Source organism: Mus caroli, chromosome 10 (assembly GCF_900094665.2).
Source record: "Mus caroli chromosome 10, CAROLI_EIJ_v1.1, whole genome shotgun sequence".
Lineage (NCBI taxonomy): Eukaryota > Metazoa > Chordata > Mammalia > Rodentia > Muridae > Mus > Mus caroli.
This window is the reverse complement of record NC_034579.1, coordinates 75,489,445-75,504,384: the sequence shown is the minus strand read 5'-3', so window position 1 is coordinate 75,504,384 and position 14,940 is coordinate 75,489,445. Positions and strand designations below refer to the sequence as shown.

At 56.9% G+C, this 14,940-nt stretch overlaps 2 protein-coding genes across 3 annotated transcripts; both read left to right on the top strand.

Moving 5' to 3' along the window:
- Positions 1-454: 454 nt before the first annotated feature.
- Positions 455-2,832, top strand: S1pr4 (sphingosine-1-phosphate receptor 4). The gene has a single exon (XM_021175282.1). It carries the CDS (start codon positions 948-950, stop codon positions 2,106-2,108), a length of 1,161 nt encoding a protein of 386 aa, XP_021030941.1. The 5' UTR covers positions 455-947; the 3' UTR covers positions 2,109-2,832.
- Positions 2,833-4,109: 1,277 nt separating this feature from the next.
- Positions 4,110-14,122, top strand: Ncln (nicalin). Of its 2 annotated transcripts, none has more exons than XM_021174325.1 (14): positions 4,110-4,489; positions 6,990-7,180; positions 7,322-7,466; positions 7,607-7,701; positions 8,522-8,602; positions 9,292-9,395; positions 10,255-10,343; positions 10,450-10,768; positions 11,929-12,016; positions 12,099-12,137; positions 12,205-12,368; positions 12,662-12,715; positions 12,804-12,882; positions 12,957-14,122. In XM_021174325.1, the coding sequence occupies exons 1-14, from the start codon at positions 4,306-4,308 to the stop codon at positions 13,014-13,016; spliced, it is 1,692 nt and encodes a 563-aa protein (XP_021029984.1). In that variant the 5' UTR covers positions 4,110-4,305; the 3' UTR covers positions 13,017-14,122. The 2 variants fall into 2 exon arrangements, with proteins under 2 accessions (XP_021029984.1, XP_021029985.1); XM_021174326.2 differs by having other exon boundaries at positions 4,171-4,489; positions 12,208-12,368.
- The last annotated feature ends 818 nt before the right edge of the window (positions 14,123-14,940 follow it).

Below are 14,940 nucleotides of genomic sequence, written 5' to 3'. Positions count from 1 at the left end.
TTTATTCTGTAGCCCAGGCTGGCCTGGAACTTACAGAGGTCCTCCTGCCTCTGCCTTCCAAGAACTGATACTAAAGGCATGTGCTGCTACACCATGTGACACATATTTTTTAAGCACCTTTTGTGTACACACAGCAAACACTGATTAAGCACCAGTGAACAGTTCAGGGATAAAGGTGCCTGAGGCAAAGCTTGACACCCCGAGTTTGGGGCTAAGGACCGACGTGGTAGAAGGGGAGAATGGCCTCCTGTGAGTTTCCCTCTGACCCCAGCACATGACAGGACACACACAGTCAATCAATAAATGTAACAAAAATTCTAAAAAGATATTAAGCACCTGTTATGCATGAGTGGTACTTGATGTGTTTGGATGATATTGATTAAGGCTTGGCTGGTGTATACAAGTGACAAACATTTATGACATTCTGTCTTTTCCTTTTTTTTTTTTTTTTGTCAAGACAGGGTTTCTCTGTGTAGCCCTGGCTGTCCTGGAACTCACTCTGTAGACCAGGCTGGCCTCGAACTCAGAAATCTGCCTGCCTCTGCCTATGGCATGCTTTCTGTGTACAGTTGACAAACACTTATTAGGCACCTGCTGTATATATAAGCATACAGTTGGAACAGTTGGGCACAAGGGGATGGGCAGAGGGATCTTGGATGCCAGGCTGTGCCCATTGTCCAGTAGTGACTCCCCATCTAGTGCTTGCCTCCCATCCAAGGAGGGAAATTTGGTCCCGGGTGGGGTGCCATGAGAGATCATGCTCTCTAGCTCAGAGCCCTCAGAGTCACACCGACGGTTGCTCAGGATGCCCCTCCCTGCCCTGGCCTCACCCCCACCCACTCTGGGGCACCTTGAGCATAACAGGAAATTTCAAACAACAGGAAACCCAGGCCAGGCTGTGACTCCACCCTGCGGAGGCCTCTCTCAGTCTGTCCCCGGGGGAGGCCATGAACATCAGTACCTGGTCCACGCTGGTGACCCCAGAGTCCTGCCACCAGCTGGCAGCCAGCGGCCACAGCCTCCTCATTGTCCTGCACTACAATCACAGCGGCAGGCTGGCCAGCCGTGGGGGCTCTGAGGACGGTGGAGGGCTAGGGATGCTGAGGGGGCCGTCGGTGGCCGCGGGCTGCCTGGTGGTGCTGGAGAACGCCATGGTGCTGGCCGCCATCGCCATCTACATGCGGTCGCGCCGCTGGGTGTACTACTGCCTGCTGAACATCACACTGAGCGACCTGCTCACAGGCCTGGCCTACGTGGTCAACGTGCTGCTGTCGGGGACTCGTACCTTCCAGCTGTCACCCGTGCACTGGTTCCTGCGCGAGGGCCTGCTCTTCATGGCCCTGGCCGCATCCACCTTCAGTCTGCTCTTCACAGCCGGCGAGCGCTTTGCCACCATGGTGCGGGTGGCTGAGAGTGGGGCCACCAAGACCAGCCGTGTGTATGGCTGCATCGGTCTGTGCTGGCTACTGGCAGCTATCCTGGGCCTGCTGCCCCTGCTGGGCTGGAACTGTGTGTGTGCCTTCCCGCGCTGCTCCAGCCTGCTACCCCTCTACTCCAAGGGCTATGTGCTCTTTTGTGTGGTGGTCTTCGCCCTCATCCTAGTGGCTATCCTGAGCCTCTACGGGGCCATCTTTAGAGTGGTCCGAGCCAATGGGCAGAAGTCTCCACGTCCTCCGGCCCGCCGCAAGTCCCGCAGGCTACTCAACACCGTGCTGATGATCTTGGTGGCCTTCGTGGTATGCTGGGGTCCCCTGTTTGGCCTGCTCCTGGCTGACATCTTTGGTTCTAATGTCTGGGCCCAGGAGTACCTGCGTGGCATGGACTGGATCCTGGCCCTGGCCGTGTTCAACTCAGCCATTAATCCTCTCATCTACTCCTTCCGCAGCCGTGAGGTGCAGCACGCTGTGCTGGCCTTCCTATGCTGCGGCTGTCTCTGGCTAGGCCTGCGAGGTCCAGGAGACTGCCTGACCCGGATCACCGAGGCCCACTCTGGTGCATCCACCACTGACAGCTCCCTGAGGCCCAGGGACAGTTTTCGGACTTCTCGGTCACTCAGCTTCAGGATGAGAGAGCCGCTGTCCAGCATTTCCAGTGTCCGCAGCACATAGAGCTTGGACCAGCCAGTTGCCCACTGAGCAGGCCCTCCCAGACGAGGTGAGAAGGGACAGGACACAAGAACCTTGCCTGATGGTGACTGAGAACATGCCAGCAAGCCCCGGGTTCCTTCCACAAAATTGAATGTTTGGCAGAGAGTGGCCAGAGCCAGTGAGTCTGGGCCTTGAAGCCCCCCCCCCCCGCGCCCCGCACGCCCCGCAGACAGCAAAGGGGATGTGCCATGTCCGAGGCCATGGATAGGACAGAGCTTTATGGTTCTGTCTTAGTCACATGTGTGCGGGTCGATGCCCAGGCTACTGTAACGTGTCTCCTGGTCACACCCACTGGTATACAGTGCTTTGGGGGTGTGCTGGGATGGGGGTGGACCTGCACCATTTGTTTGAGGGCAACTTGATGTGTTTAAGAATGAAAGGGGGCCTGGAGGGCACACCAGTCTGTCATCCACCCCTCTTCTCAGTGACTTCCACATTGGGACAAGCAGCCTGCCCCCGATGGCCTCTCTCTTCCAGTTCAGGTTCTCTGTCTCTGTGTGGGGAGGATAGACCCACCCACCCCAGGTCTGGGGAAATCTCAACTGGTCCTGTAACCCCGCAGCCTCGCCCTTCCTGTTCTGAATCACAGAGATATGCTGTGGCAGGGAGCTGTGGACCCTACCGTGTGATAGTGCAGCTGCAAGCCATGCATGGCTGCATAAAATTCATTAAAATGAACGAAACCTCCACATTCAGTTTCTCAGTGTGTTGTAACCGAGTCTCGCTGGCAGTGCCTCTAGGATGGTAGGGATTGTCACAGTTATAGATGGCAGAAGTTCACGCTGTCGGGCACACATCATCTGTTTTCTTTTCTACACTTTCAGTTCTGATTGTCTGTGGCCTCGGTATACAGTTGGCAGTAATCATTCACCCGGGGGAAAGGACCACAAGTTTGAGTCTTAGAATCCGTTTTCTTACCTAAGGCAAATGGTCTTCAGAGAAGGCACCATCCCCGAGTTCTCCACAGGCTTTGAAAGCCAGCACTCACCAGTCGAGAATCTTACTCAAAGTCAGCTCATGCCAGTTTGCATATTGAATTCCGACCTGTGCCTGCAGGTGGGTGGGTGGCAGTGTCTGGTCTTCTATTTCTTATTTATTGTATTTCTAGAAGTGTGAGTCACATATAATTTTAATTCACATCTGAACTTACCCCAAGACACAGGGACTAGTCAAATCCATTGAAGTTGCAATAGGACAAACCAAAAATGTTAGGTTAAATATGTCCCAAGTATGAACAGGGATACTAAAGACCTCCCATCGTCACACTAGTCTCATTCTAGCTATCTTGATCTCCCCACTGCCATTAAAGTCCGCGCCAATTCCTGCCTTCCTACCTTACCACCTGCCCCGAATATTATTTTTTAACCAGCTTTTCGCTCATTCACTTAAATCCTGTAGAACACCTGTAGTCAGAGTGTCTTGTGATCGGAGAGCTAGCACCTTCAAGACAAAGGCCTCGCCTCTCTCTCTTTTATTTTATTTTATTTTTTCGCATTCTAATCCTCTCTCCTTTCAAAGACTAAAAGAACGACTCTAGTTCCCATAGTCCTTTGTGCTTGCCCGATACGACTACAGTTCCCAGAGAACCAAGGCACCAGACGGGCACTTTCTCTTTCCTTTCCTACTTCTTTCCGGGTCGAACGGTCACGTCTTGCACTTTAGGTTTTGGATTGTCCTTTCTTTAACGACGCCAAACATGGGGCTAAAACAAGATTTACTGGGAATGGTTTTTAATAGCTTTGTAAGTCATCTGCGTTTTGCGGCTTGGATGAGTTCAGTAGCAGTAGAGTGTCCGCCATAGCTTCTAGGAGCGGCACAGTGGGACTACAACTTCCAGGGGACTCCGCGTGCTAGGACTGCCTCAGCTTCCGAGAGGCCCTAGTGCGAGTGTCTGTGCCTACAACTCCCAGGGTTCCACAGCGCGCGGAGCCGTTTAAAACGAGGCTCGCTCACAAGAAAGACTACATTTCCCAGAAGGCGGCGCGGCAGGCAGGGCCGTCCGCAGTGCTGCCCGAAGGACCCTAGGGCAGGCGCGGGCTGTTCGTGGCTCTCCCCGAAGGACCTCAGCAGCCGCCCATGCCGAGCTGAGTCCGCCGAGCCGCGGCCGCTTCCCGTCGCCCTCCGTCGCCGCCGCCTTTGCGGCCTGCCGCCCGCCGGGATGCTGGAGGAAGCGGGCGAGGTGCTCGAGAACGTGCTGAAGGCGTCGTGCCTGCCACTCGGCTTTATCGTCTTCTTGCCCGCCGTGCTGCTGCTCGTGGCGCCGCCGCTGCCCGCCGCCGACGCCGCGCACGAGTTCACCGTGTACCGCATGCAGCAGTACGACCTGCAGGGCCAGCCATACGGTGCGCGACCCCTGACCTCTTCCCTTGACGCCGCCGTTCCCCTTACTGCCACACTAGTCTCTCAGTCACTGCGATCCTCCCACTGTCATGCAGAAGAACTCCGACTGCTATCCCGGTCTCCCCACTGACTTACTGTTCCTGGCAGCTCTGTTCCCTCAGTTCCCCTGCTGTTTCACTGACTCCTGTCACCCCATCCCATCATCGCCACCCTGATTCCTATCTCTCCTCGATCCCTTGTCACCCTGATCCCTCTCTGTCAGCGGTTGCCTCAGACCATTCTCAGGCCGGTGTCAGCCCCCGGGCCTGCTGTCCTGGGGTCCCCTGGGGCCTTGGTTCCCACAGCACCATACTTTCACCCCTTTGCTCTGCTCCCCACTCCTCGCCAGGGTTCCCCAGGATCTCTGTCTCCATGTCTAGGTTTGGGGCCTCTCAGAGCTTCCCGCACCCTGCTCTTTGGTTTGCCTCTCAGCCTTAATGCTGTCTTTGCCTGAATGCCAAGGCCGGGCCCCCATTTTTGAGCGGGTGTGGCAGCCTGGTCTGTGCACCCAAGCCTGTGTGGCCCCTATGTCCAGAATTGCATTAATTTCTCTTTAAAGCCGTGTTGCCATGGCAGGGGTCATGTTGCTGCCCCAGCTCGGGGAGCTCTAAAGGGTCGAGGCCAGGTGGCTGCCCAGCACCTTGCAGGACCCAGAACAGTGCCCCAAAACAGTGCCCTGGCACATAGGGCACCCTGGGGTGGGGGACCTTACCCTAGGCCAGAAGTAGGTGGCCAGGTGTCCCAATGTCGTAAGCATTTGCTTGCAGATCCTTGTGGCCTGGCATCTCTGGAAGGGCCACCTGCTAAACTGCCACTGTGCGGTGTCACTGATGGTGGGGGAACGGTGGACACCACTAAGCTGTGAAGCATAGCTTCTGAGCTTCCACAGTTGTTCTAGAGCATTCCGTGATCTGGAGGGCAGTTCCTAGACCATGCATTTCTATGTCTGGGTCTCACATGCACAGAATCTTGGGTGGGCCAGTCTGTGAATAAGCTCATGTATACAGTGGACCAGGTGCCTGATGGGACTTTCTCACCCATCCTTGGCTGGATAAGAACTAGTGGGCTCTTGCATCTTGTCTACACCCTGGAGGACTCATGATGGGGCAGCCAGCCAGAGCAGGTCTTGAGAAACCCTGGGCATACATTCTTTGAGTTCCCCTCAGCCCCTGGCCATTCCACAGCCTTACCGCACCTCTCTCCTTACCCAACTTCCCCTGGGCCTTGTTGAGAAATAACCAACGCTGGTGGGAAAGGAGGCTTGTGGGTGTGACTGTGACACCGGCTACCATCCCTCCTGCTGTGGACTCTGGCCTTCTTAGGGCATGTCTTCTTATCATCATGGGCCTTGGAACAGAACTTCAGCATTTTAGTCTTCCTAGTGGCTCAGTGGCCCTCAGGCTCAGCTTTGCCTCACTAACCTGGAACCAACTGATGAGGCTTGGCCTCCCTGGTTGTGGATAAAGTTTTATTGGCATGAGGTCATTGACACCACTGAGCTGAGCAGCTAGCATGGGGGAGAAGCCTGCTGATTGCCCACTGCCTTTATGGCATCTCTGAACTGGTGCCACTTGGGGACTGGCTGCCCTCCTGTGGGTAGCACAATGGTTTGGGAGTCCTGGAGACTGGTGCTAGCCAGTACTGCCCACTGGTGCTCTGTCACTCCTCACAGACAGCAAAGCTGGGTACAGAGTACCATCCTGCCACGTGGCCTGCAGGATTTCCAGAAAGCACTGTAGGGACCCAGAGGGAGAGGTACCCAAGCCACCCTGGGAGACCAGGGACAGGTTGAAGAGGGAGAGGTGTTGCCTCTCCATGACAGGAGTCGGGTGTCTGCCAGGAGGTGCTTGGCCCTTGCTGGCTTCCAGGGAAGTTGTTCCCAGCAGGCCCTCCCTCACCCAGCTCCCTTAGATTCTGCAATCCTGGAACGTGGGGGCTGGGCCTCAGCTGGACCCGTGTGTCCAGGTGATAGCCATGTCTGTGGGCTGCAGGTCCCTATCCAGCTGCTGCCCTGGGGTGCATCTTACCCCCATGTTCTAGACCCAGCACCACGTACCTTTGACACTTGGGTCTCTGGGGTAGGAGGGTTTCATGGTGGTTTGGGTGTCAGCATTCAGGTGACCACCCTGGAGACTCCACTGGACTCGAGTCCCCTCCACAGTGAGCAGTCACTCACTGCCCCCTCCTGGCCATGTGCATCTAGGGGTTCTGCCTGCCATCATTCTTGTGAGAGCCAAACATTTATAAAGCACCTGACGTATTCTGTGCCCCCAGTCTGGCTGTAAGTGGGACCCAGGGCCTGCAGTTCTTGGAGGGAGCATCCTGCTGTAGCGATTCGCCTCTGGGCCTGCCATGGTTCTGTGCCGGATATACCGTGCCTGTCCCGTAAGAGCCCCACTCTCACTGTGTGCTGGTGTGGAGGGTGGCAGCTGTGATGATGCAGTGACCCCGTGTCCCCCACAGGCACGAGGAATGCAGTGCTCAACACGGAGGCGCGTACGGTGGACGCAGATGTGCTGAGTCGCCGCTGCGTGCTTATGCGGCTCCTGGACTTTTCCTATGAGCACTATCAGAAGGCTCTGCGACAGTCAGCAGGTGCTGTGGTTATCATCCTGCCCCGCGCCATGGCTGCCGTGCCCCAGGATGTCGTCCGGGTAAGCCTGTGTCTCAGTCCCCATGCCTGCCCCTCAGGTTGCATCTGCTGGGTGTCCTTGTCCTCCCCCTTCAGGAAGGAGGCTGAGATGGGGAGGCACTGCGGGTGGCTGCAGTTCCCTGAACGCATGTGCTCCTCACAGCAATTCATGGAGATTGAGCCTGAGATGCTGGCCATGGAGACTGTGGTCCCCGTGTACTTTGCTGTGGAGGATGAGGCACTGCTGTCCATCTACGAGCAGACCCAGGCTGCCTCTGCCTCCCAGGGCTCCGCCTCTGCTGCTGAAGGTAAGCCAGGCCACTGGAGGGTGTGGGGTGGCCCTGGTCCCTGCATCTATGGGGCTTTCCTGGGCTTCTATGTTTGCAGTTCCCACCCCAGCTGTGGCCCTGGCCATAAGCCCAAGTGACCCCTCCCCTTCTGCCCCCAGTACTGCTGCACACCGCCACAGCCAATGGTTTCCAGATGGTGACCAGTGGAGCCCAGAGCCAGGCAGTGAGCGACTGGCTCATCACCAGCGTGGAGGTGAGCTCCCACCTTCTTAGCCTGCCCCAGGGCCTTTGCACAGGCTGTACCCTGATCTCAGACGTCCAGTCACCCCTCTGCCACACATGGGAGGCGACAAAGGAACTTGACTGCAGGCTGAGGCTGTGACTCAGTGGGCAGCACTTGCCAGCTCACAGAGTCCTGGGCTCAGCCCCCAGGATCACAGAAACCAGGCTAACACACACCCAGGAGGCTGAAGCAGAGAGATGGGGAGTGCAGGGCCATCCTTGGCTACATAGTTCAAGACTGCCGTTGAGATACAGGAGACCCTGTTTTCATAAAAAGAAAAGAAAACCCCACTTTTTTAGTTTGTCGCCAGGGGTGCTCTGAGTGCCCTGTGAGGGAGCTGTGGGTTAAGTCAGCCAGCCACAGTAGGGGGAGACCCAGTGTGCGCTCACTGCATGATTGTCTACAGCATTAGGGTGAGTGATGTGGTGACAAGACAGACAGGCTACCTCTCTTAGTCGTGAAAGGTCCTGGGGACTTGGTGCGGCAACCTCTCTATGCAGACCCTTCCTGGGCCAAGTAGTCTGTGCCCTTGTCCACTGGGAGCCACCCCCGACATGGCCACACCACTGTGTGCCCTCATCCACTGGGGGCCAGCCCTGGCACGGCCACACCACTGTTTGGGCTCTAGAAGCCTTCACATTGCCCTGTGCCTCCGTGAGGGAGGGGCTGAGGGGACCATCCACCTATGGGTGCTGCCAGTGCCTGTCCTTGGTATCAAGGCTCACAGAACACAGGGGTGACCCTCAGCCTGTCTTGGGCATCTGGGATCCACCTGTCTGTCTCTCCACAGGGACGGCTGACTGGTCTGGGAGGCGAGGACCTTCCCACCATTGTCATCGTGGCTCATTACGACGCCTTTGGGGTAGCCCCAGTAAGTACCCTGCTGCACACCACAGAAGCACAGAGGGCAGTGGCTGCCAACTGCCCATGGCACCGCCTTGGTGGATGCAAGGGGGGACCCAGACCTCCCCTGTTGCTGAGCAGATGCCATGACACGGCAGTTAGTCAGTTATTGCCATAGTGGTGGGTAAAGTAGCTGCACCCTACATCCTGATGTGCAAGCTGAGGCAGACAGACAGACAGGTGGACAGAGTGGGCCTGGCAAGAGCTTTTAATACCTCAAAGTCCATGCCAGAGACATACTTTCTCTAGTAAGGCCAAACCCCCTAATCCTCCTCAGGTCGTGCCACTGCTGGCTGAGCATTGGAATACCTGAGCCTCTGGGGGCCGTTCTTAGTCAAACTACCACGCTTGGCACCATGTCCCCAAGTCCCTGCCTTGTCTGTCAGTCCCCAGAGCCTCCGAGGGCAGGCTGCCCCAACCTCCCATGACTGTTGGTTGGTTGGTTTGAGATGATCTTGCTTTGCAGCTCTTGCTGTCCTGGAACTCAGAAAAAATCTCCCTGCCTCAGTCTGCCAAGGGCTGGGGTTAAAGGTGTGGCCACCATGCTCTGCCCAGCGGGTTCTCATGTCTCCTTTCTACCTTAGTGCCCTGTGGCTCTGGCACCAAGTGGATTGGCCTGGCCTACAGGAAACCTGACAATGCGTCCTCTTCCCATAGTGGCTGTCCCTGGGCGCTGACTCAAATGGGAGCGGCATCTCTGTGCTGCTGGAGCTGGCTCGCCTCTTCTCGCGCCTCTACACATACAAGCGCACACATGCAGCGTGAGTTCCACTAAGGGGCGGGGTTCAGCCTACCCCTTGGGTGCTGTTGGCCAGTGGAAGGGATGGACCATCTAGAAACATCTGCAGCCAGTGTCTCCTCCCCTTTGTTCTATGGGGAGTCCTGAGCCTTGAAGGGGCCTGAGCAGCGTCCCTGGTCTCTACCCATCCATGCCCATAGTTGTGACAGTCCAGTCACACCTGTCCTGAGGTGCCACACAGGTCACATGAGTGACCTCAGCGTTTGTGAGCTAGGGCCCCGAGGGGGGGTACAACAGTGAGGCAGTAGCCAGTGGGCCAGGCAGCCTCTGCATGGTCTCAAGGTGCTCCCGTGGTTACGGGACAATAGGTCTCAGAGATGTTGCAGAGGGGGTGTCACTTCTTTAAAAGCCATGAGGCAGCTTTGTTCTTGCTCACCCAGGATATGTTTGTCCCTTATGGCCAGCACCAGTGACCTCACCCAGTCCTGACTGGCTTGGCAGCCCTGTGTGACAGTGGCCAGTACAGGTTGGGAACAACCTGGGCTCAGTGGCCTGGCCCTGGTTCCCAGGCAGGTGAGGGAGTGAGGCCCCTGTGAGATTCAAGTCCACACAGCCAGGTTGTGTGTCAGCTAGTCCTTAGCATCGGGGATGGGGGAGTGTGTGGGTAGTCTGAGCTCCTCTATGTAAGGTTCTGTGTCAGCAGAGTCCTCCCTGAAGGACTCTCAGGGGACACATGTTGCTGTCACAATTGTGGAGCCCCTGGCCTGGCGTTGGTGGGGTTGTCACCTGGAGGTGGGTCTGGAGAGACCTGAGGTTTCCCTGTGTACCAGTTGGGAACCTGTGGCCTGGCTGTGTCGCCTTCTTGACATCTACACCCACAGGTACAACCTCCTGTTCTTCGCATCTGGAGGGGGCAAGTTCAACTACCAGGGCACCAAGCGCTGGCTTGAGGACAGCCTGGACCACACAGGCAGGCGGGGCTCGGTGTGGGAGGTCCCTGACCATGAGCTGGTGGGCGGAGTCTGTGTTTGGCAGACAGGGCCATGCCCCTCTGACCTCCTCTCCTCACCCTACAGACTCCAGCCTCCTGCAGGACAACGTAGCATTCGTTCTGTGCCTGGACACTGTGGGACGTGGCAGCCACCTGCGCCTGCATGTGTCCAAGCCTCCACGGGAAGGGACACTACAGCATGCCTTCCTGCGAGAGCTGGAGACGGTGGCTGCGCACCAGTTCCCTGATGTCAGCTTCTCCATGGTACACAAGAAGATCAATCTAGCGGATGACGTGCTTGCCTGGGAACACGAGCGCTTTGCCATCCGAAGGCTTCCCGCCTTCACGCTGTCACATCTGGAGAGCCACCGTGCGGGGCCTCGCAGCAGCATCATGGATGTGCGGTAAGCAGAACCGGCTCGGCAGATTGTTTCCAGGGCTGTCTGTGAAGGGCAGCTTCTAGGACCCTGGGGTTCTTGAGTTCCCCTCAGAGCGCTTGGTGGGGGGTGGGGAGTATTCATTGGTTGGAGCTTCTTTAGGGCAGGCAAGCCGCCTTCCAGGTCTTTCCTGGGCAGGGGCAGCTTCTATAACAGTGGTTCTCAACTTTTAGGTGGAGACCCCTCTGAGGTCGTATATCAGGTATCCTGCACCCCAGATAATTACGTTATGGTTCATAACAGAGGCAAAATTACAGTTTTGAAGTAGCTGTAAAATAATTTTACGTTTGAGGGTCACCACAACGTGAAGAATTATATTAAAGTGTTGGTGCCTTAGGAAGGTTGAGAACTGTTGCCCCAGAACCTGCCTTCTGTGGGGTCAGCTTTGATGGAGCACCCTTCAGAACATGTGGGTGGCACTGTCTAGACCCTTCTCACAGTCTTCACGGAAGGCACTTTCCAGAACTTGCCGAGACTTTCTTCTGTTAACAGTCTCTCTCACAGAAGATGGCTGTCCTTTAGAACCTTCCGTGGGTCTGCTAGGGGAGGGGGCATATTCCCGGGCCTTCCCTGGGGTGTCTTCTGTGGGGGTTGACTCTGGGGCCTACCCAGGGGCTTCTTTCTAGACCACTTAAAGGGCACTTCTCAGCACCTTCCACAGAGGGTAAAAGCTAATGACCTTCTTTGTGGGGAGCAGAGCCATCTTCTAGAACTCTCCATGTGCCATGGAGCAGGGTGTGAGCAGTTGTCACGGGCAGGGGTCTGAGTCAGGAGTAAGCTGTGGGAGGCCCAGCAGCCCACCACACACCTGGAAGTCAGCAGTGAGGAGCAGGGTCCTTAGGTCACCACTCAGGCTGCCTGCTGGGTTGAAGGAAGGTCACTCACCCACCTGCCAAGGGGTCCTGGATTGGCTGGTCTCTTTGGGATGTCCTGGGCCCTGCAGGTGCTGTCCTGTCTCCATACCGTGCCTGTGGCACCTCCACCTCATTGGGCCTTGGCTGCCCTGGGTGAAGACTGTGGTCAGACACACTCTTAGGCCCAGCCCCTGCTACCTACCAGCTATCCCCAGAGCCTAGGCACCAGGGATTGCCTGCCTTGCCTGAGGAGCTTGGCCCTATATCTCCAAGGTCCCGGGTGGACTCCAAGACCCTGACTCGGAACACGAGGATAATCGCAGAGGCCCTGACCAGGGTCATCTACAACCTGACAGAGAAGGTGAGCCATTGGTACTGGCCCTGCCTGTGTGGTGCACACAGCCGTGCTGGCCCAGCTCACACCCTGTCCCCTCCCTCTACAGGGGACGCCCCCAGACATGCCAGTGTTCACGGAGCAGATGGTAAAATGTGGGGTATTGGGGGGGACCATGGGGACCTGTGCTGTGACCCCAGCTTGCACCCCCCCAGCAGGTCCAGGAGGAGCAGATAGACTCAGTCATGGACTGGCTCACCAACCAGCCACGGGCCGCCCAGCTTCTGGACAAGGACGGGACATTCCTGAGCACACTGGAGCACTTTCTGAGCCGCTACCTGAAGGATGTGCGACAGCACCATGTGAAGGCTGACAAGCGGTGAGCAGCCGGCTACATTGCCTGGGTGCCATTGCCTTCCCTCAGCCAGAGGGAGGTAGAGGACAGCGCCGCAGTCAGGCCTAGGAGGGGTTCCCTGGCCAGGGGAGTTTCTAGTCCCCTTGGCTGTTTCAAAAATATTTTTAGCTTCCTGAATTGAGCTCTCAATCTGTAGCCTGGGCAAGCCTCAGACTTGTCCTGTTCCTGTCAGCCTCCCAACACTGCGACTCCAGGGGAGTTCTCTGAGGGGGAGCCTTGGGGAGAGGCACTCAGCTGTTTGGGCTGTCTCTCCACAGGGACCCTGAGTTTGTCTTCTACGACCAGCTGAAGCAAGTGATGAATGCTTACAGGTGAGTGATGGGCCAAAGCCCAGGGTGCCACAGTCTGTGGGGATGACCGTTCTCCTATCCCTGACCCTATGGACTGTCTGTCCCTCAGGGTCAAGCCAGCCATCTTTGACCTGCTGCTGGCCTTGTGCATTGGGGCATACCTTGGCATGGCATACACAGCCGTCCAGGTAAGCAACTGTGCAAGCGTTTTGGGTCGGGGGCTGGCTCTCCAGTGTCCCTCATGCCTTGTTCTTCCCACCAGCACTTCCACGTGCTATACAAGACGGTGCAGAGACTGCTGCTCAAGGCCAAGGCACAGTAGCAGTGGCCATGTACAGGTGGCCCAGGAGGTACTATTCACACACCCACAGCGGCCAGACCGAACGAACCACAGAGGGTTTTAATGGGTCACTAGGATGCAAGGACACCTCTCCCTGTCCATTTCGTTGAATGACCCTGGAGGAGAGCTCCGCACACCTGCAGATGAGCCCAGTGGGATAGAATGATGGCCCGGGCCACATGCACTGAAAGGCCACACACTAGTGTTGGCCTCCCCAGTGGCTGGGTCCCAGAAGCCGGTCTCTGCGGTTGTGCAGAGGCATCTGCTGTCAGCCTGCCTCCCCCTAGCGCTGGCCAGCACCCGACAGTGTCTCCCTGCTCTTCCTCCTCATACCCCGCCCCGCCTGTTGTCGCATCCTCCACCACTGGACGCAACTGGTCCCCCAGCTGATCTGAGCCCCCTGAGGTTCTGTCCCCTCCTGCAAGTGTCCCTTCTTCGCTCAGTCCTGACGCTGGCGACTGGGCAGGAGTTGGTCCTGTTCTGGAGTGTGCAGTCCTGAGGTCTCCCCACCTTCCACCCCCCAGCCTCAGTTTCCCTACCTGTGATACATTCTGGGGAGTCTGCCCCTCTGTCATAGTGTCTGATGGAACAGCCAGGCCCAACATAGCCCTGGATGTCCCCAACAGGATGGCCTTGGGAGGGGGACACTAGTGCTGATTGTTGACCTCAGGGACCCCATGGTGAATCAATTCAATAGCAATATGACCCAGGAGGTGTCAGGCTGGGGACCAGCTGAAGACCAGCTGCTTCTGTCCCTCGCGCCTGCTGAGGCCTGGCCCATCCCCACCCGCTGTGGGCTGCCTCTGCTCAGCCCTTGTGGCACGCGTGTCATAGAGCGAGAGGGCTCAACCTGCTGCCCTGGCCCTGGGCACTCTTGTTCTTTCTACTCTTACCCTGGCAGCTGGTTATGGGTCTGAGGTCAGTGCCACCTGTCACTGGGAAAGGACACAGGGCACACGCCCCCTTCCTCTGTCCTCACAGGGCATGGGGATGGATGGCCCCTGGGGTGGCCGCGGGTCTGCAGTTGGTGGGTTACAAAATAAAAGCCATATTGAAGGACCGAGCCTCCAGGTGTCCTGAGGAATATCCACTATTGTGCTGCTGTCCTGGGTCTGTGGCGGTGTCACCTCAGGCCTGGCCATCTACCCTGGGCTGTTCAATGAACACTGCTTCCTAGCACTGGGCATGTTCTCAGTGGAAGAGAAGTTGGGGACATGCCACATGGGACAGGGGTCATCACACCATATTAAAGGCCGTCCCTGCCAAGCTTATACCAGGACCCTGCTCCTCCTGGATTCTGGGTGGGTATGGGACTAGGCTCCTCACCACCAGCTCTGCTCATTGATCAAGTCCCTGTCTTGTAAAGTCAGTCAACAAACACAAGTTCAGTTGCTGCTGTAAGGCTAGGGCCTGTCCACTCAGCTCATGACAGTATTGCTAACCTCCCACTGTTGAAAAGAAACACACACGGGCCACAGGCATTCAGAGCAGGGTCTCTCCTGTCTTCATGATCACAGAGCCTGGCAAGTGGGGGTTCTAGATTCAGAGGGTACAGTCTATTTCAAGGTCCTGGGGCAGGTACAGCAGGGCGTTTTGCTACCCTGAGCCCTCTCAGCACTCCTCTCTGCCTTATCTTTTCAGCCAAGGCCTCTGTGCCAAGTCAGACTCCTGCCTTGGTCTCTTTAACTTGGGTAACTAGCATGGCTGCCATGCCTATCTGTTTATGTGGGTGCTGTAGATTCCAACTCTGGTCCCTGGCCACACAGCGGGGACCAGCTCTACCCCTGCTTCTGAGAGAGGATGTCACTGCAATCTTGGCTGGCATCATGACAATCCTCCTGCCTCAGCTTTCTAAGAGCAGAAGTGACTACCACACGGACTACATAGACTGGGCATGGTGGCACAC